The sequence below is a fragment of the Erithacus rubecula genome (genome assembly GCF_903797595.1).
Source record: "Erithacus rubecula genome assembly, chromosome: 14".
NCBI lineage: Eukaryota > Metazoa > Chordata > Aves > Passeriformes > Muscicapidae > Erithacus > Erithacus rubecula.
In genome coordinates this window covers 19,032,599-19,050,762 of record NC_136666.1, presented here as the reverse complement: position 1 = coordinate 19,050,762, position 18,164 = coordinate 19,032,599, and the positions used below count along the sequence as shown (strand labels likewise).

General features: G+C 66.1%; 2 protein-coding genes across 2 annotated transcripts; both read left to right on the top strand.

Moving 5' to 3' along the window:
- Nucleotides 1-58: 58 nt before the first annotated feature.
- AP3S2 (adaptor related protein complex 3 subunit sigma 2) lies at nucleotides 59-5,748 on the top strand. Its single transcript, XM_079318320.1, has 6 exons — nucleotides 59-432; nucleotides 682-773; nucleotides 920-1,031; nucleotides 1,873-1,944; nucleotides 4,746-4,853; nucleotides 5,085-5,748. Exons 1-6 carry the CDS (start codon nucleotides 364-366, stop codon nucleotides 5,211-5,213), a joined length of 582 nt encoding a protein of 193 aa, XP_079174446.1. The 5' UTR covers nucleotides 59-363; the 3' UTR covers nucleotides 5,214-5,748.
- A 4,353-nt stretch (nucleotides 5,749-10,101) lies between these two features.
- Nucleotides 10,102-16,262, top strand: ANPEP (alanyl aminopeptidase, membrane). The gene is made up of 20 exons (XM_079317713.1): nucleotides 10,102-10,917; nucleotides 11,187-11,332; nucleotides 11,409-11,545; nucleotides 11,628-11,754; nucleotides 11,862-12,016; nucleotides 12,086-12,199; nucleotides 12,315-12,458; nucleotides 12,532-12,597; nucleotides 12,740-12,805; nucleotides 12,960-13,132; nucleotides 13,214-13,293; nucleotides 13,449-13,579; nucleotides 13,658-13,713; nucleotides 13,831-13,978; nucleotides 14,076-14,170; nucleotides 14,276-14,383; nucleotides 14,467-14,634; nucleotides 14,744-14,884; nucleotides 14,992-15,073; nucleotides 16,084-16,262. Exons 1-20 carry the CDS (start codon nucleotides 10,247-10,249, stop codon nucleotides 16,246-16,248), a joined length of 2,973 nt encoding a protein of 990 aa, XP_079173839.1. The 5' UTR covers nucleotides 10,102-10,246; the 3' UTR covers nucleotides 16,249-16,262.
- The last annotated feature ends 1,902 nt before the right edge of the window (nucleotides 16,263-18,164 follow it).

Sequence of the window (18,164 nt, the reverse complement as noted above, 5' to 3'; positions counted from 1 at the left end):
GTGTGGTGTAGCCCAAAGCCCCGCCCCTGCGCCGCGCGCCGGTCCCAGCGGGATGGGGCGCCCCCTGGCGGCGCGCGCGGGGAGCGGCGGGCCCGGTGGTCCCGGTGGTTCCGGTGGTCCCGGCGGTGCCAGTGACCCGGCGCGGGCAGCGGCCGCCGCATCCCGGCTCTAGAGCTGCCCCGTCGGGCTGCGAGGAACGGCGGCGGTGCGGCCGCTCCGCAGCGGCTGTGACCGTTCCCGGCGGCTCCGCAGGGTCAGCCCGGCTCAGCCCACCCGAGCCCGGTGCGCTTCCGGGGCGGCCGAGGGGCTTCCTGCGGCCCGGTGCTGCTGCCCGCGCTGCTCCCGGCCCGAGGCGCCGCCGGCATGATCAACGCCATCCTCGTGTTCAACAACCACGGCAAACCGCGGCTCGTCCGCTTCTACCAGCACCTGGTGCGCCACCGGGCCGGGGGCACTGCGGGGCTCCGTGGGCGGGGGTGTCCCGGGAGCAGCGGCGGCACCTGCCGGTGTCCCGGTCCCGTCCTTCGGGATGGCCCGGGTCAGCCGCGGGTGGCACCGGGACCGGGCTGAGCCCCGGAGCCGCGGGGTCACGGCGCTCCTGGGACAGCGGGGGACAGCGGGGTCCCACGGGTGGGACGCGCGTCCATCCGTGGGTGCCCACCCGCCGTGTCCCCCCGGCAGGCAGAGGAGGTGCAGCAGCAGATCATCCGAGACACCTTCCACCTGGTGCTGAAGCGCGATGACCACATCTGCAATTTCCTGGAGTGCGGCAGGTAGGGCTGTGCCCTGAGCCCTGCGGGGTGCTGCGTGTCCCCCGAGCCCTGTCCCTGCCCCCCGAGCCCTGCCCGTGTCCCCCGAGCCCTGTCCCTGCCCCCCGAGCCCTGCCCGTGTCCCCTGAGCCCTGTCCCTGTCCCCACAGCCTGTTCGGCGGCTCGGATTACAAGCTGATTTACCGGCACTACGCCACGCTGTACTTCGTGTTCTGCGTGGACTCCTCGGAGAGTGAGCTGGGCATCCTGGACCTCATCCAGGTGCGTCCCTGCAGGGCACAGCTTCCCTGCCCCGGCCCCACTCGGGGGCGTTTCCTGCCCGTGGAATTCCTGTGGTGGGGAGGGAGCACCTGAGCTCCTGCATGGGAACTCAGTCTGGAGGAATATATTTTGAAAATAGAAGTATAGAATTATTTAGTGTGGAAATGACCCTTTGGAGAATGAAGTGCAACCATAATCCTAGGATCCTGGAGTCCCAGGTTGGAAGGGGTCTCAGGGAGTCTGGTCCTGCCTTTTGTGGCAAAGCATGGCCTAGACAGTGCCCAACGCCCTGGCGTGTGAAAAATACCCATTGTTGGGGAATTCCTCACCTCCTCATGAAGATTATTCAAGGGCTGTGCCTTTGGAAAAAAATGTTCCTCTTGTGCCTTATTGAAGTGTCCTTAAGAGGAACTTGTGCCCATCACTCTGTCTTTCCATGTGACTCCTTGCATGAAGGGAGTTTCCAGCTTTGTAGCCACCCTTTAAACACCAGGGTATGGGAAGAAGGTCCCCCCTGAGCCTCCTTTTCTCCAGGCTGAGCCCCCTCAGCCCCTCCTGGGGCTCCAGTCCCTTCCCCAGCTCCGTTCCCTTCTCTGGACACCTCCAGCCCCTCCAGGCCTCTGTTTTTTGGGGGAGCCCAGAGCTGCCCCCAGCAGTGCCCTGGGGCTGACACAGGCCAGGTGCCATTGGCCTCTTGCCCACCTGGCTGTACCTGAGCTCACCTTCAGCCACAGTCACCAGCATCCCTGGGTCCCTGGCCAGCTTTGCAGTCACTCTGTGCCATGCCTGCAGTGTTCTGTGGGGCTGCTGTGACCATCTTGCTGGTCTCTGTCTGCCCCAGGTGTTTGTGGAGACGCTGGACAAGTGCTTTGAGAATGTCTGTGAGCTGGACCTCATCTTCCACATGGACAAGGTGGGTGCTGGCTCTCAGCCTGCGGGTCTGGCTGGCCAGGAGGGTGTGAGGATGGCTGGGCTGACTTTGGCAGGGACTGTGATCCTGTGTGGGGAGCTTTCAGCCCGTGCTCTGCAAAAACCACTCACATGGTGCTCTCCAAACGAGAGGCCCGGGTGCTGGGCTGCTCTGAGCCTGGGGGAGCTGTGCCCAGCCCTGGGGCCGTGTGGCCACGGGCAAATGACTCCTGTGTGCCCCACAGCCAGCACGTGGAGCTGGGCAGATCGTGACACCTCGTGGGAGTTATCATCTTGCTGCAGCTGCAGGGGGAAAACAAAGGAAAGGAACAACGGGAGTGTTTGGAATTTGAAGTGTTGGGTAATCTCTGGTTTGAGGCACAGCCTGCAATGTTTCCTCTTGAGCTGGACAGAACTCCTGGGTGGAAACCATCCCCTTTGATCATGTCCTGGGCTGCAAGGCTGGAGATATCTGGGAATAGCCAGGAATAGGCTGGGAGCAGGGAGAGGCTTGGTTGGGGTGCTGGGCTTGCGTCACTGTTGATCAAGATTGTCTTGCTTTGCTGAAGACAAGAACATATCAACAAGAAAAGAGCACTGGGGGGAAAAAAAATGTATAAACCACTCCTTTTCCCTTGGTGATTCCAGCTGGGGAGCTGGCAGGGAAGGGCAGTGAGCAGGTCTGGTCCGTGTTACCAGCTGCTGAGGTTGGGCTTTCGTTTCACCGTTTGCCCTGCTGTAAACTTTCCAAAATGCCACAACATTATTATCTTGTCAGCAAAAGTGTTTTATCAGAGTAGGAAGGAGGGCGAGCAACTGTGGGAGAAATGTTGGCAGCTGCCTGGCTCACCTCTGCCCACAGCTGGGGGAGGAGATGCTCGTGGGTGCTGGCTCTGGCATGGGCAGGAGTCAGCAGCTTTTCACTCTCAGCTTTCCATGAGCTTTGCTCTGAAGCACTGAGCCCCAGAGCCAGCCCTGGGGCTGGGCATGTCACAGCTCTGCCAGCAGCAGCAGGGTCACCCTTCCTCTGACCTCTCCTGCCTGGAAGAACGTTCTCAGGAGACAGGAACCAGGGGTTTCTGATAGTGGAGACCCCAGCTCCCCTATCAGTCACAGCAGGCTCTCCCAGCCCTGTTTACTTCCCATCCCGTGCTCCCACTGCTTCCCAGCTTGGCCTGGAGTCTTGGCTGTTATCAGCTGGTGCTCTGGTCTCTTTCTATATTTGGCACATGTTTATTTCTCGTGCTCCTGAGCTCCTGGGAGTTGGGCTGCAGAGGGGCAGGGTTTGGGGTGCTGGCACTGTGGTGGTGTGTCCTGCTGGGCCTGGTTATCCCCCATGGCTGCCCAGGCATGGACAGGGCTGTGAATGTCTCCCTGGGCTGGGCTGCAATTCTGAATTCTGCAATTCTCCTTTTTGCCTAAAGTTCCACCTTGCACCACACGCTGCACAAGGGCCATGGGAGCAGAGCTGTGGTGGGTCTGGGGTCCTGCTCCTGCTCCTCCTGGTGGAGGGGACACTGATCAGGCTCCAGTGACACCCGTGCTCGTAGCTGTGGCTTTGTGAGCCCCAGAGCTGCAGGATCCCCATCACAGGGGCAGGCTCAGGGGGCTGTGCCCAGCTCTCAGTCGTGCTTTCCACCTTGGAGGGGAGTGTGAGCTGCACTCAGCAGCTGTGGGGTCCCAGAGAGGACACGGATTGCTCAGGAAGTGCTGTGCTTTGGCTTGGAAAACAAAACTTGCTCAGGGTTTCTGCCCTGCTGGTTTGGAGCCAGCTTGGGCCAGAGCCAGATCTTGAAGGAACGTTTCCTGATGCTCCCATATCCTTTTTGGCTGTGGGAGCCACTTGCTCCAGCTGCTGCAGTACACTGGGACTGTGGGATGGGGGTTCCAGGGCTGGGGGCTCCCTGGGGTCACCCTGTGCTGTGCTGACCCCACACACCTTCAGCTGCTCCAGGACCTGTGGGCAGCCCTGGGATCACCCCACAGAGCTGGGATTCCCTCAAAGCAAGTTCTTCCTTATCTTTATTCTCTCCTGGATTGTTACAAGGTGGTAACAAGTGCAACCTGGCTCTGAAGCCATAAAACAATCTGATAACCCCATGGTGCTCCTCTTTTCTTTCACACAAGGAAAACTGGCACCCATAAATCGATTATCTGTGCTGGGAGCTGCTGACTGTGCAGGGAATGCTGAACTGAGCCAGCTGCAGGAGCTCAGAGTGGTTGTACCCATCAGCACAGACTGGATGTTGCCTTGGGCCTAATTCCAATTTCTGGGCATGCAAGTCAGCAATGTTCCTTTCTGTACTCTGGCTGTGTGATTGCACTGCCCCTGCCTGGACTCGAGGGATCCCAGGAAAGGAGCAGGCTCCCTTGGCAGTTCTGTGCTTTTTCTGTGCCAGTGTCACAGTCCCAGCCTTCCTGAGAGACACTGGAGAGGCTCAGGCTTTCTGAGAAGGAGCTCCTGGGGACAAGTGTCCTGCCCAGCGAGGACCCTGCTGCCTGCTGGGGTCATGTCTAGGACACATTCCTGCTGTGACCTGGCTCCTGGCCATGTGTGGGGGTGGCACAGCCAGGCTGTGGATGAGTCCCCAGCTCAGGGGCTGCTGTATGCCCAGGGGGTGGGTGGGTGCCATCTAGAGTGGGGATACAGGTGCTGAGTGGAGCTTTGGGGCTCCCCTTGGCCACCCTTTCACTCTCCAGGCAGCTCAGAAGGGATCAGGGGTAGATTTGTGTCCCTTGGGGAGGTGCTGGCCCCTGGCAGGACTGAGCCCTCATCCTTCTGTCCCCTCTCTCCCTCCCTGGCAGGTCCACCACATCCTGCAGGAGATGGTGATTGGTGGGATGGTGCTGGAGACCAACATGAACGAGATCGTGGCGCAGGTGGAGGCCCAGGGCAAGCTGGAGAAGGCAGAGGTGAGCAGTGACACTGGCTCTGCCCTGCAGGAGCTGACAGGGGGTGGCCCACGGGGGCTGTGCAGGGTCTTCCCGTTCCTGCCTGAGCCCTGGGGATGGGCTGGGCACAGGGAGGGCTGAGCGTGGAAATGGCTCTTCTGCCGAGGTTACTGACCCCAGGCCATCAAGGGTTTATAGATGTGGCAGTGCAGGGGCTGTGGGTGGCACTGGCCATGGTCCCTGTGTCCCCAGGGAGGCCTCTCAGCTGCTCCTTCCCGCGCTGTGTCGGCCGTGAAGAACATCAACCTGCCCGAGATCCCCCGCAACATCAACATCGGGGACATCAACATCAAAGTGCCCAACCTGTCACAGTTCATGTGAGCTGGGGCTGCCTGCTGGGCAGGGCTGGGCTCCCTGGCTCACAGGGGCACACAGGGCTGGCGGTGGCCGAGGGCAGGGAGCAGTGGCAGGGCTCAGAGTGGGGCTGGGGTCCCTCCCGCTGGAGCTGGGCTCCCTTCTGCTCTCTGCTCCCCCAGCAGGGAGGGTGCCCCTCCTTCCACCTGTCCTTGTGGACGTGCAGCTCTCCTTGCTGTGGGGAGGAGTTGGCTCCTGCCTCTCCTGGGATTCCTGGGGCTCCCAGTGGTGAGAGTGTGCCTGTGGTGCTGGCCCTGTCATCTCCCAGCCACAGCTGCCCCCTGCCCTGGCCCTGCTCTCTGTGGGGCCCCAGCTGGGTGAGGGTCACTCATGGGAGCTGCTGTGTGCCCTGGGGACAGTGTGGGGGACAGGCTGGAGCAAGGGTGTGGCAGCAGGAGGGCTGAGTGACCTGGGGGACGGGCAGGGGGTAGCTGGCAGGGCCAGGCCCTGTCCCTGGGCCTGGAGTGTGTCCCTGTGTCCCAATAAACTGCCCTTGAACCCGTGTCTGTGTCTGCTGTGGGTGCTGCTGGGTGGGCAGGGGGCTGGGGGGTCTGTGCAGCTCTCCTGGGGGGATTTTGGCTGGCGGAGACACCGGGGGTGGGAAAGGGGGCCCCAGATGCTGCAGGGGAGGGCAGGGGGCTCAGGGCAGGGTGCCTGGCTGCACCTTCTGCTCCCAGCAGGTAAGGACAGGTGATGGCCCTGCTCAGGCTGTGACAGCAGCGTCCCCAGCTTTGGGTCTTTGGTGCCAGGTCACCCTGTGCCAGTTCCTGCCCTCTCCCTGCTGCAGAGCATCTGGGCAGGGCAGCCCTGAGCTCTGACGGCTCTCTGGGGGTGTGGGAGCTGTGGGGCTGGGGTCCCCTGAGGCCGGGGAGGAGCAGGGCTCATTCTGGGGTTCACAGGGACCCTGATGGGCTGTGTCAGCCCTGTGCCCCACACCCTTGCCTCAGTCCAGGCTCCATCTGGCCACCAGCCCTTGGGGCTGGCCAGGGGCCCTTCCTCTGCTCCCCAGCTGTGCTCCGGGTTCTGCCTCCACTTCCCCTGGCAGGGAAACCGTGACTCTGCCTGGAAGGAATTTTCCCCTCCCTGCAGCTTAACCCTTCCCGAGCTGGCCACTGGCCACATCAGCACTCCTGGAGGTCAGGAAGCCGGTCAACCTGCTGCGTGCTCTTCTCTGCCGGCTCTCCTCCTCCTCCGCCTCCTCCTATTCTTCGTCCTCCTCCTCCTCCTCCTCTTGCAGGTGCCGGCGAAGGGTGCAGGTGAGCCACCGAGCGCGGGCCGTGTCCTGGGGCTGGGACGCGGAGCCCGGCAGGACCCAGACGGTCGGAGGGGACGCTCCGGGCTCAGCCCATGGCCCGGGACCGGGTGAGGTGCTGCGGGCTGCCCTGTGCCAGGCTGCTCCGTGCCAGGCTGCCCTGTGCCGGGCTGCCCTGTGCCAGGCTGCTCCGTGCCGGGCTGCTCTGTGCCGGGCTGCCCTGTGCCAGGCTGCTCTGTGCCGGGCTGCTCTGTGCCAGGCTGCCCTGTGCCAGGCTGCTCTGTGCCGGGCTGCCCTGTGACGGGCTGCTCTGTGCCGGGCTGCCCTGTGCCGGGCTGCCCTGTGCCGGGCTGCTCTGTGCCAGGCTGCTCCGTGCCGGGCTGCCCTGTGCCGGGCTGCCCTGTGCCAGGCTGCCCTGTGCCGGGCTGCTCCGTGCCAGGCTGCTCCGTGCCAGGCTGCTCCGTGCCGGGCTGCCCTGTGCCGGGCTGCTCCGTGCCAGGCTGCTCCGTGCCGGGCTGCTCCGTGCCGGGCTGCTCCGTGCCAGGCTGCCCTGTGCCAGGCTGCTCCGTGCCGGGCTGCTCTGTGCCAGGCTGCTCCGTGCCGGGCTGCCCTGTGCCGGGCTGCTCTGTGCCGGGCTGCCCTGTGCCGGGCTGCTCCGTGCCGGGCTGCTCCGTGCCGGGCTGCTCCGTGCCGGGCTGCCCTGTGCCAGGCTGCTCCGTGCCAGGCTGCTCCGTGCCGGGCTGCCCTGTGCCGGGCTGCCCTGTGCCAGGCTGCCCTGTGCCAGGCTGCTCCGTGCCGGGCTGCCCTGTGCCGGGCTGCTCCGTGCCAGGCTGCCCTGTGCCAGGCTGCTCCGTGCCGGGCTGCCCTGTGCCAGGCTGCTCCGTGCCGGGTTGCTCCGTGCCGGGCTGCCCTGTGCCGGGCTGCCCTGTGCCGGGCTGCTCCGTGCCAGGCTGCTCCGTGCCGGGCTGCTCCGTGCTAGGCTGCCCTGTGCCGGGCTGCTCTGTGCCGGGCTGCTCCGTGCCGGGCTGCCCTGTGCCGGGCTGCCCTGTGCCGGGCTGCTCTGTGCCAGGCTGCCCTGTGCCGGGCTGCCCTGTGCCGGGCTGCTTTGTGCCGGGCTGCCCTGTGCCAGGCTGCTCTGTGCCAGGCTGCTCCGTGCCAGGCTGCCCTGTGCCGGGCTGCCCTGTGCCAGGATGCCCTGTGCCAGGCTGCCCTGTGCCGGGCTGCCCTGTGCCGGGCTGCTCCGTGCCGGGCTGCCCTGTGCCAGGATGCCCTGTGCCAGGCTGCTCTGTGCCAGGCTGCTCCGTGCCGGGCTGCCCTGTGCCGGGCTGCCCTGTGCCGGGCTGCCCTGTGCCAGGCTGCTCTGTGCCAGGCTGCTCCGTGCCGGGCTGCCCTGTGCCGGGCTGCCCTGTGCCGGGCTGCCCTGTGCCGGGCTGCTTTGTGCCAGGGGCTCCGGGGGCTGCGCTGCCGTGGGCAGTGCCCGTGCCCGACCCCGGCCGCAGTGTCCCCCCGCTGTCCGGCTCCACCTTCACCCCCCGTGCCGGCTCTGCCGGCAGCGCCGCCCCAGCGCCCCGTCCTGGGCTGGCCGGAGCCGCAGCCCTGCGGGACGGGGAGGCTGAGCACCGGGAACGGGACAGTGCTCGGGACCCCGCTCTCTGTTCAGGCTGGGATGAGCCGGGTTGAGCCCCCAGCCTCATTTCCTCTGCCGAGAGGGGCCGGGGCTGTGCGGGAGGCGAGTGCCCGGCGCTGGCCGTGACCCCGGAGGGGCAGCGCCGGCTCGGTCCCGGTCCCCAGAGCCGTCCCTGCCCCCGAGCGAGCCGGGGATGCGGCCCGGGAAGGGCAGTGCAGGGCAGGGCTCCGTCCGAGCCGCCTGCAGCCCCGGAGTGGGGCTGTGGTCGGGGATGGCTCCTGGCCCTCGGCTCTGCCTGCCCCAGCTGGGCTGTGGCACCCGCGGGTGCCGCGTTTTGCTGGGCGCGTTCCTAAATCCCGGCCCTTTCCCCTCGGAAGGGCTGCAGCGTGGGGCCGCCCGTGCTGTGTCCCCGCCGGCCGGCAGACAGGAGGTTAAAGGGGGCGAGAGCTCCGCGTTCCTGCCCTGCAGCTCTGGAGGAAGCTTTCCTCCCCTGGAGCTGCGAGCGGGAGCTGAGGCGGGCAGGAGGACAGCAGGACAGACAGACAGACACGCGGGGCGCAGGAAGCGGGACCAGGGCGGGCGGGACCCCCACTGTCCCCCGCTGTCCCCCGCTATCCCCCGCTGTCCCCCTGCTGTCCCCGCTGTCCCCCTGCTGAGCACAGGAAGGTGAGGGGGGCACTCTGTGGGGTACGGGGGGTGTCCCAAGCTGGGGAAGGGGCTGTGGGGGGCTGTGGGGTGTGGGGCCAGCAGGGGGACGCACATACAGGGGGGTTATGGAGCCCTGTGCAATGCGGGGCTTTGGGGGGGTCTGTGGGGGTGCATGACGGTGTGGAGGGCTCTGGGGGTGTGTCAGGGTTTGGGGTGTCCCCACGGGGGTGACGCCCGACATCTGTGCCGCTTGTGGGACGTGGGAGATGCGTGTGCTGCTGGCTGGGGTGGGGACAGGATCCTGCGGGCGCTGGGGGGCTCCGGGGTGTGGGTGCTGTGTCTCACCCCGCTGCTGCTCCCCGTTAACTCCATCCAGCCCAGCCACTGGGGGCTGCCTGCGGGCTGTGCCCGAGCTGTGGGGAGGGATGGGGGTGTGCAGAGTGCCTGGCACCCTCCCAGCCACCTGTAGGGGACTGTCCCCAAAGCTCTTGGCCAGAGCCAGGGTGGGGATGGGGCTGAGAGAGCCAGCAGTGACCTCTGGACCTGGGGGATGGATTCCCTGACAGGGAATGCCAGGGACAGCAGCAGAGTGGTTCGTGCCAGGCACGGTGGCCCTGGTGGGTGCAGCTGGGTGTCAGGGACAGGGCAGGGCGCCCTTAGCACCCCATTTATCCTGGCTTGCTCTTTGCCCCAGCTGTGGCTCCTGGCAGCACCTGCCCCTATCTCCGTACGCAGGGACCGATTAGATCTTGGGAACAGGGCTTCCTATTTTTTCAGCGTGTGGCAGGATGTGCCATCCCCCCGCTCTACCCTGGATGGCAGCCTCACACGTGCCCACGGGGGCTGAGTTCACAGCGGTGAAGTTTGACCCTGGTGCCTCCACGTTTGTGACCTTGGACTCAGGGAGGGCTGTGGGTAGGGGGAACTGCTCCTGGGTGTCCCCTCCCACACTCCCCCCGCTGCTGCCAGACCCCCGTGCTGCTCCCCACGCCCCCTGCTTTCCCTGGGTGGGGCAGCCTGTGAGCTGCGCCCCTGGCAGGCAGGGGTGGCACGGAGCCTCTGACAGTGGCGCAGACCCTGTCACTCGGGGGTAAACGGGGTGACACCGAGTCCGTGTCTGGGCTCGGCTGATGGGGACACACACGCTGGGCCCTGCAGCACGGCGGGGACGTGGCTGCTGGTGTGACCACCCGCTCTGTCCCTCCTTTCGCAGGGCCAGGGGAAGGACGCCGGGGGTGCCCGCACACGCTCCCGATGGTGCCAGCCCGCACGGGCAGCTCTGCCCCGCTGGGCGTTGGTGCTCCTGCCAGCCGGGGGGGCGGGCGGGTGGAGAGCTCATCCCCATCACCCTGAGCTGCGTGGTCATTTAATCCTTCACCCATTAACTTGGACTAATAAACCTCGTGGGAGCGAGAGGCTAAAAGCCGTGCTTGCTCCAGCACCGCGTCTGTCAGTGCCGCTCCTGCTGCCACCATGGCAGCCGGCTTCTTCATCAGCAAGACCGTGGGCATCGTGGCCATCGTGCTGGGCGTGGGCGCTGTGGCCACCATCATTGCGCTCTCGGTGGTGTATGCGCAGGAAAAGAGCAAGGTGACATCGGATGTGGGCACCACCACCACAGTGAGACCTGGCACCACAGTGAGACCCGGCACCACAGTGAGACCTGGCACCACAGTGAGACCTGGCATCACCACCACTGCCACCACTGCCACCACTGCCACCCCTGTCCCCAACAACCCCTGGAACAGATGGAGGCTACCAACCACGCTGAGGCCGGAGAGCTACGAGGTGACCCTGCAGCCCTACCTGACACCCGATGCCAACGGCATGTACATCTTCACGGGCAACAGCAGCGTGGTGTTCCTGTGTGAGGAAGCCACCAACCTCATCCTCATCCACAGCAACAAGCTGAACTACACCAGGCAGGGTGGCTTCCTTGCCAGGCTGCAGGTAGAGGGTGGTGGCATAGCCCCTTTCATCAGGAGCACCTGGCTGGAGACTTCCACCCAGTACCTGGTGGTGAGGCTGCTCTCTAACCTGCGGCCGGGCCAGCGGTACCGCCTGACCACCCGCTTCACCGGGGAGCTGGCCGATGACCTGGCCGGCTTCTACCGCAGCGAATACACGGACGAGTCAGGCAACAAGTAGGTGGAGGGCAGGGGACGGGGTGGAAGCCACAGGGCTGGTCTGGTGTGGTGGTGGGAAGGGGAGTGGGGGGTGCGGGTCTGACACGGGGCAGTGGAGGGCACAGGGCTGGCTTTGGGGCTCCTCTCCCACCAGGACTGTGGGATGGGTGTGTTGAGCCTCTGTGCCCCCCTCGCATCCTCACGCTGCCCCAGTGGGGATGGGAGAAAGGGGACTGGGGGGTGCAGCCTCCACAGGGATCCCTGGCACTGATGGGGCTGGCTTGCAGGATAGTGGTGGCCACCACGCAGATGCAGGCGCCTGACGCACGCAAAGCTTTCCCCTGCTTCGACGAGCCGGCCATGAAAGCCACCTTCACAGTGACCCTGATCCACCCCCACAATTATACAGCCATTTCCAACATGCCTGCCAAAAGTGAGTGGGGCGGGGGCGCCCCGTTGGGGGGCTGGGGGCCTGTCAGGGCTGTGGGGTGATCCTCTGATCTCCACAGACACCAGTCAGCAGATTATTGATGGAGAGACCTGGACTGTCACTGAGTTTGACACCACCCCCCGGATGTCCACGTACCTTCTGGCCTTCATTGTCAGCCCGTTCAGATACGTAGAGGACAACTCCTCGAATCCACTGGTAGGATGGGCCGGGTGCACCCCCTGCCCACCTGGGTGGCTGAGCCCGGGCCACTGATGAGTCCTGCATCCCTCCTCTGCAGATCCGCATCTGGGGCCGCCCCAAAGCCATCGCAGAGGGCCAGGGCGAATATGCACTCAGTGTCACTGGCCCCATCCTCAAATTCTTTGCGGACTATTACAACACGTCGTACCCGCTCCCGAAGTCTGGTGGGTGCTGCAGGTGCCCGGGGCACCGGGCTGAGGTGCCCGCTGCAGGGGGAGGAAGGCCCAGCCTGCTGTCAGCAGGGCACTGACGGGATTCCCCTCCACCCCAGACCAGGTTGGCCTCCCCGATTTCAACGCGGGCGCGATGGAGAACTGGGGGCTGGTGACCTACCGGGAGAACTCCCTGCTCTTCATCGATGGCTTCTCCTCCATTGGCAACAAGGAGCGGGTGGTGACCGTCATCGCCCACGAGCTGGCACACCAGGTACCTGTGCACCCCTCGGCCCCTCCCCTGGCTGGGGCCGGCGGCTGACAGCGTGCTGTGCCTCTGCAGTGGTTTGGGAATTTGGTGACGCTGCGCTGGTGGAACGACCTGTGGCTGAACGAGGGCTTCGCCTCGTACGTGCAGTACCTGGGTGCCGACTTTGCTGAGAGGAGCTGGAACATTGTGAGAGCCAGGGACGATGGGTGTGGGGGCAGGCAGGGCAGTGGGTGCCCCCAGAGCTGCCCTGGTGCCAGGCTGGGCACGCAGGGCTGAGGCAGCTGCCGGTGCCCCTCTGCAGAAAGACCTGATGGTGCTGAATGAGGTGCATGATGTGATGGCGACAGACGCCCTGGCCAGCTCCCACCCGCTCTCCTTCCGCGAGGAGGAGATCAACACCCCTGCCCAGATCAGCGAAGTCTTCGACAGCATCGCCTACAGCAAGGTGTGCACGGGGGTCCCTGGGGTGGGATGGACTCTGGGGTGCCCCTGGCTTCTCTCACCTGCTGTCCCTGCAGGGAGCGTCGGTGCTGCTGATGCTCTCGAGCTTCCTCAGCGAGGACATCTTCAAGGAGGGGCTGCAGGTGAGGTGCTGCTGGTACTGGAGGGCAGCAAGCCCAGTGCAGGGTGGGCATCCCATGGCAGAGACCTTCCCAGGGGCTCGAGGGGTGTCCCACACTCCAGACTTGCCCTTGCCCACCCGTGTCTCCTGGTGCTCTCCCACAGTCCTACCTCCACACCTTCTCCTACAACAACGCCATCTACAGCGACCTCTGGGCCCACCTGCAACAGGTAGGAGGGGCCTGGTGCTCCTGCAGCATCCCCAGCCCTGGCTCTGGGGGGCTGCCTGCTGTGACAGGGTCCCACATGCTGGCTGAGGGTTGCAGCACTGGCCAAGCCCCACATTGCCCTGCCCCTGGTGACTGAGGCGCTGCCATCCCCACAGGCGGTGGAGAGAAACAACCTCCAACTGCCTGGCAATATCAGCAGCATCATGGACCGCTGGACACTGCAGATGGGCTTCCCTGTGGTCACTGTGAACACCGCCGATGGCACCATCACCCAGAAGCATTTCCTGCTGGACCCCAACTCTGTGGTGGACAGACCCTCTGAGTTCGAGTGAGTGTAACAGGGGCTGGCTGGGAACTGAGGGGTCAGGGGATGAGAGCCAGTCCCACCACCTGTCTGTCCATGGCACAGCTACACCTGGATCGTCCCCATCACCTGGATGACAGGCACTGGCCAAGGCAATGGCAACTACTGGCTGACCGGAGTCTCAGGTATGGTGTGTCCTGGCTCTGAGTGGGGGTCTTGCTGCCAACTCCACTGCCATGGCACTGCTCAGGGTTCCCAGGGAGGGATTGGTGGGGCTGAGTCTGGCCCTCCCTGGCGAGAGGGGTTGCAGCTCTGACAGAGCCTCCTGTCCCCTTCCCAGACACCAACAGCAACTTCGTGCTCAGCTCCACCTGGCTCCTGCTGAACCTCAATGTCACTGGGTACTTCCGTGTCAATTACGACCAGGGGAACTGGAATCGGCTCCTTGGACAGCTTGCCACTGACCACACGGTACCCGGGGCGCTCAGGGCTGTGCAGGGGGACCCCACTCTCACCACCCCGCCCTGAGACACTGACTTTGCTTCTCAGGCCATCCCCGTGATCAACCGTGCCCAGATCATTGACGACGCCTTTAACCTGGCCAGGTGAGCCCTGCCAGGTGCTCTGGGTGCCACCGGGGCAAGGGGCTGGGCGGGGTGGGTGCCCTGGGGTGGGCAGTGCCAGTGGGGCTGGGGAGCTGACGCTGCCCTCTCCCCTGACAGGGCCAAGTACGTCAACGTGACCTTGGCTCTGGACACGACGCTGTTCCTGAGCCAGGAGACGGAGTACATCCCCTGGCAGGCAGCGCTCAACAACCTGCAGTACTTGAAGCTGATGTTCGACCGCAGCGAGCTGTTTGGGGACATGGCGGTGAGTGCTGCCGCCCTGTGCTGGGCTCAGGGGCCAGGGCTGCCCCACAGAGGTGTGGGGGCTGCTGCTCGTGTCACTGACTCCCTCTTGCCCTCAGAAATACATGAGGAAGCAGGTGAAACCTCTCTTCGATCACTACAACAGCACCACGAATAACTGGCAAAATGCTTCCAGCGATGACCTGATGACCGAGTGAGTGCCGTGGCGCCGGGTGGCGTCCCTGGGGCCTCCCCGACTGCCCTGGGCAGAGGGCACAGCCTGTGCCGGAGCCCAGCCCTCACGGCCTCCCTCCCCCAGGTACAACCACGCCAATGCCATCAGCACCGCCTGCTCCTACGGCGTCCCCGAGTGCCAGGGCTTGGCTGACGGCTACTTGAGACAGTGGCGGAGCACCAGCACCAACCCGTGAGTGCTCGGCAGCCCTGAGCCGTGCGTGCTCAGGCTGGCGCGGCGAGGGGCTGCTGGCACCGACGCCTCTCACCCCACAGGGTCCCCCCGAACCTGCGCTCAGCCATCTACTGCAGCATGGTGGCCACGGGCGGGGAGGAGGCCTGGGACTTCCTCTGGCAGCAGTTCCAGGAGGCCCATGTGGTGTCTGAGGCTGACAAGCTCCGCTCAGCCCTGGCCTGCAGCACCCAGCCCTGGATCCTCAACCGGTGCGTGCGGGGTCTGGCTGGCACTGTGGCGTGCCCCCACCAGCCATCAGCCATCACATGCTGTCTGCTGCCCCTGCCAGCCCCTCACCCCTTCACTGTGTCCCCCCAGGTACCTGCAGTACACCCTGGACCCCACCAAGATCCGCAGGCAGGATGCCACCTCCACCATCAACAGCATTGCCAACAACGTTGTGGGGCAGCCCCTGGTGTGGGATTTCATCCGTGGCAACTGGAGGACGCTCTTCACCCAGTGAGCACTGCAGGGCTGGGCACCCCTGTCTGCCTGCGCCCCTTGAGGGTGGCACTGTCCCTTCCCCGTCCCCTGCCCCCTGCCTCAGCACACTTCTGCTCTCCCAGGTATGGAGGTGGCTCCTTCTCCTTCTCCAACCTGATTTCATCTGTGACCCGGCGCTTCTCCACAGAGTTTGAGCTGCAGCAGGTGAGGCTGGACTCTGGCAGGGCCTGGGGGACGAGCCAGCCTTGGCAGAGCTGCCCTTTGCCAGCAGCCCTTGAGAGGGAGTTCCTGCCCCTTGTGTGCCCAGGGGTCCAAGGTGCTGCTGTCCCTGACACAGGCTGCTGGGGACTGCCAAAGGGCTGTGGGGTGCTCCTGGGGGCTGTTGGGGTGCTCCTGGGGCTGTGGGGTGCTCCTGGGGGCTGTGGGGTGATCCTGGGGCTGTGGGGTGCTCCTGGGGGCTGTTGGGGTGCTCCTGGGGCTGTTGGGGTGATCCTGGGGGCTGTGGGGTGATCCTGGGGGCTGTGGGGTGCTCCTGGGGCTGTGGGGTGATCCTGGGGGCTGTGGGGTGATCCTGGGGCTGTGGGGTGATCCTGGGGGCTGTGGGGTGATCCTGGGTGATGTGGGGTGATCCTGGGGGCTGTGGGGTACTCCTGGGTGGTGTGGGGTGGTGCTGGGGTGCTCCCAGGGATGGTCAGGGGTTATTGGGGTGCTCCTGGGGGCTGTTGGGGTGCTCCTGGGGCTGTGGGGTGCTCCTGGGTGCTGTTGGGGTGCTCCTGGGGCTGCTGGGGTGCTCCTGGGGCTGTGGGGTGATCCTGGGGGCTGTGGGGTGATCCTGGGGCTGTGGGGTGCTCCTGGGGCTGTGGGGTGCTCCTGGGGCTGTGGGGTGATCCTGGGGCTGTGGGGTGCTCCTGGGGGCTGTGGGGTGCTCCTGGGGGCTGTGGGGTGATCCTGGGGCTGTTGGGGTGATCCTGGGGGCTGTGGGGTGATCCTGGGGGCTGTGGGGTGCTCCTGGGGGCTGTTGGGGTGATCCTGGGGGCTGCTGGGGTGCTCCTGGGGGCTGTGGGGTACTCCTGGGTGGTGTGGGGTGGTGCTGGGGTGCTCCCAGGGATGGTCAGGGGTTATTGGGGTGATTCTGGGGCTGTGGGGGGCTCCTGGGGCTGCTGGGCTGTGCCAGGCGTTGCCCTGCCTGCCCCAGCCCCATCTGTGCCCGGCAGCTGGAGCAGTTCAAGAAAGACAACGAGGACATTGGGTTTGGCTCGGGGACGCGGGCGCTGGAGCAGGCGCTGGAGCGGACCCGTGCTAACATCAACTGGGTGAAGGAGAACCAGGCGGCCGTGGCGGAATGGTTCAGCCGGCAGAGCGGCGCTGCCGCGCTCTAAGGAGCGCAGCTAACAGCAGCAGCTCCCCGCGCCGGGACGGAGCCGCCGGCGGCCCTCACTCCACCCGCCATGGCCACCGGCAACTCGGGGACGCGGCCTGCTGCACTGCGGGTGTAAATAAATCAGGGGTGTAAATATAAAGGTGCTGGTGCCCAGGGGCCTGTGGCGGGCTGGTGGGGAGGCCGGGCCCTGCAGGCCGGGGCAGGCTGGAGCAGGTCGGGGCAGGTTGGGGCAGGTCAGGGTAGGCTGGGGCAGGTTGGGGCAGGCTGGAGCGGGCTGGGGCAGGGTGGGGCAGGTTGGGGCAGGTTGGGGCAGGGTGGGGCAGGTCGGGGCAGGGTGGGGCAGGTTGGGGCAGGTTGGGGCAGGTTGGGGCAGGTTGGGGCAGGGTGGGGCAGGTCGGGGCAGGGTGGGGCAGGCTGGGGCAGGCTGGGGCAGGTTGGGGCAGGTTGGGGCAGGGTGGGGCAGGTTGGGGCAGGGTGGGGCAGGTCGGGGCAGGGTGGGGCAGGTCGGGGTAGGCTGGGGCAGGGTGGGGCAGGGCGGGGCAGGTCGGGACAGGGTGGGGCAGGTCGGGGAAGGTTGGGGCAGGCTGGGGCAGGGTGGGGCAGGCTGGGGCAGGTCGGGACAGGGTGGGGCAGGTGTGGGGCAGGTCGGGGCAGGCTGGGGCAGGCTGGGGCAGGTTGGGGAGGGTTGGGGCAGGCTGGGGCAGCTGGGCAGGCTGGAGCAGGCTGGGGCAGGCTGGGGCAGGTAGGGGCAGGCTGGGCAGGCTGGGGCAGGTTGGGGCAGGTTGGGGAAGGTTGGGGAAGGTTGGGGCAGGCTGGGGCAGGGTGGGGCAGGTCGGGGCAGGCTGGGGCAGGTCGGGGTAGGCTGGGGCAGGGTGGGGCAGGTTGGGGCAGGCCGGGGCAGGGTGGGGCAGGTTGGGGTAGGCTGGGGCAGGGTGGGGCACGTTGGGGCAGGGTGGGGCAGGTTGGGGTAGGCTGGGGCAGGTTGGGGCAGGCTGGGGCAGGCCTGGAGCAGGCCGGGCCCTGCAGGTTGGGGCAGGGTGGGGCAGGTTGGGGCAGGCCGGGGCAGGTTGGGGCAGGTTGGGGCAGGCTGGGGCAGGTTGGGGCAGGTCGGGGTAGGCTGGGGCAGGGTGGGGCAGGTTGGGGCAGGCTGGGGCAGGCTGGGGCAGGCCTGGAGCAGGCCGGGCCCTGCAGGCCGGGGCAGGCCGGGGCTCTGAGCCCCCCGGGCTCTTCGGAGCCTGGTGCTAAGTGGCCCCGGGGGCTGCGCTGACGCCAGCCCCAGCCTGTGTCTGACAGCTGCGTGTGAGCTCTGCTGCTGGCCCTGCTCGGGGACGGGCACTGGCACCCCTCTGCTGCCCCTGCTCTGGGCAGCTGCTGCAGGCCCGGGCAGGGACAGGGGGTGTTTGTGACAGCTGAGAGGGACTGTCCCTCATGGGCTACCCTGGGCCATGGAGGGACAGAGCTGTCCTTGGGCACTGGGAAGAGACAGGACCCCCAGTGTCCCTCAGGGGCTACCCCGGGCTGTCCTTGGGCATGGGGAGGGGACAGGACCCCCAGGCAGGTGGGGATTGGGGTCAGTGGGGTCTGGGACAGCCTAGGTGCTGGGTCCCTTTGCCAGCTCAGCCCTGGGGCACATCTGGGCTGTGTCTTGGGCTAGCAGTGGGCACTGAGCCCCTGGCCAGGGCAGCAGCTGGCTGTGTGTGGGGTGCCAGGCTGGAGGTCGCTGCCCGTGCTGGGTGCAGCCAGCAGCTCCCGCAGTGAGGAATGGGGGAGCAGCGCTGCAGAGCAGCTTTAGGGAGGATTCTGGTGTCTGTCCCACCCTGTGCAGCTCTGCAGCACCACTGCCCCATGGCCATGCCACTGCCCCACTGCCCCACTGCCATGCCAGCGTGCCTGTGGGGGCTTTGTGCCCATGCC

What these genes read in the sequence shown, in the direction of transcription:
- AP3S2 (XM_079318320.1), top strand. Translation starts at nt 364, where the DNA reads ATGATCAACGCCATCCTCGTGTTCAACAACCACGGCAAACCGCGGCTC. An exon ending in TCCGCTTCTACCAGCACCTG is followed by an intron (nt 433 to 681) that starts GTGCGCCACCGG and finishes TCCCCCCGGCAG; the next exon opens with GCAGAGGAGGTGCAGCAGCA. An exon ending in GCAAGCTGGAGAAGGCAGAG is followed by an intron (nt 4,854 to 5,084) that starts GTGAGCAGTGAC and finishes CTGTGTCCCCAG; the next exon opens with GGAGGCCTCTCAGCTGCTCC.
- ANPEP (XM_079317713.1), top strand. Translation starts at nt 10,247, where the DNA reads ATGGCAGCCGGCTTCTTCATCAGCAAGACCGTGGGCATCGTGGCCATC. An exon ending in ACGGACGAGTCAGGCAACAA is followed by an intron (nt 10,918 to 11,186) that starts GTAGGTGGAGGG and finishes GCTGGCTTGCAG; the next exon opens with GATAGTGGTGGCCACCACGC. An exon ending in TCTGGGCCCACCTGCAACAG is followed by an intron (nt 12,806 to 12,959) that starts GTAGGAGGGGCC and finishes CCATCCCCACAG; the next exon opens with GCGGTGGAGAGAAACAACCT.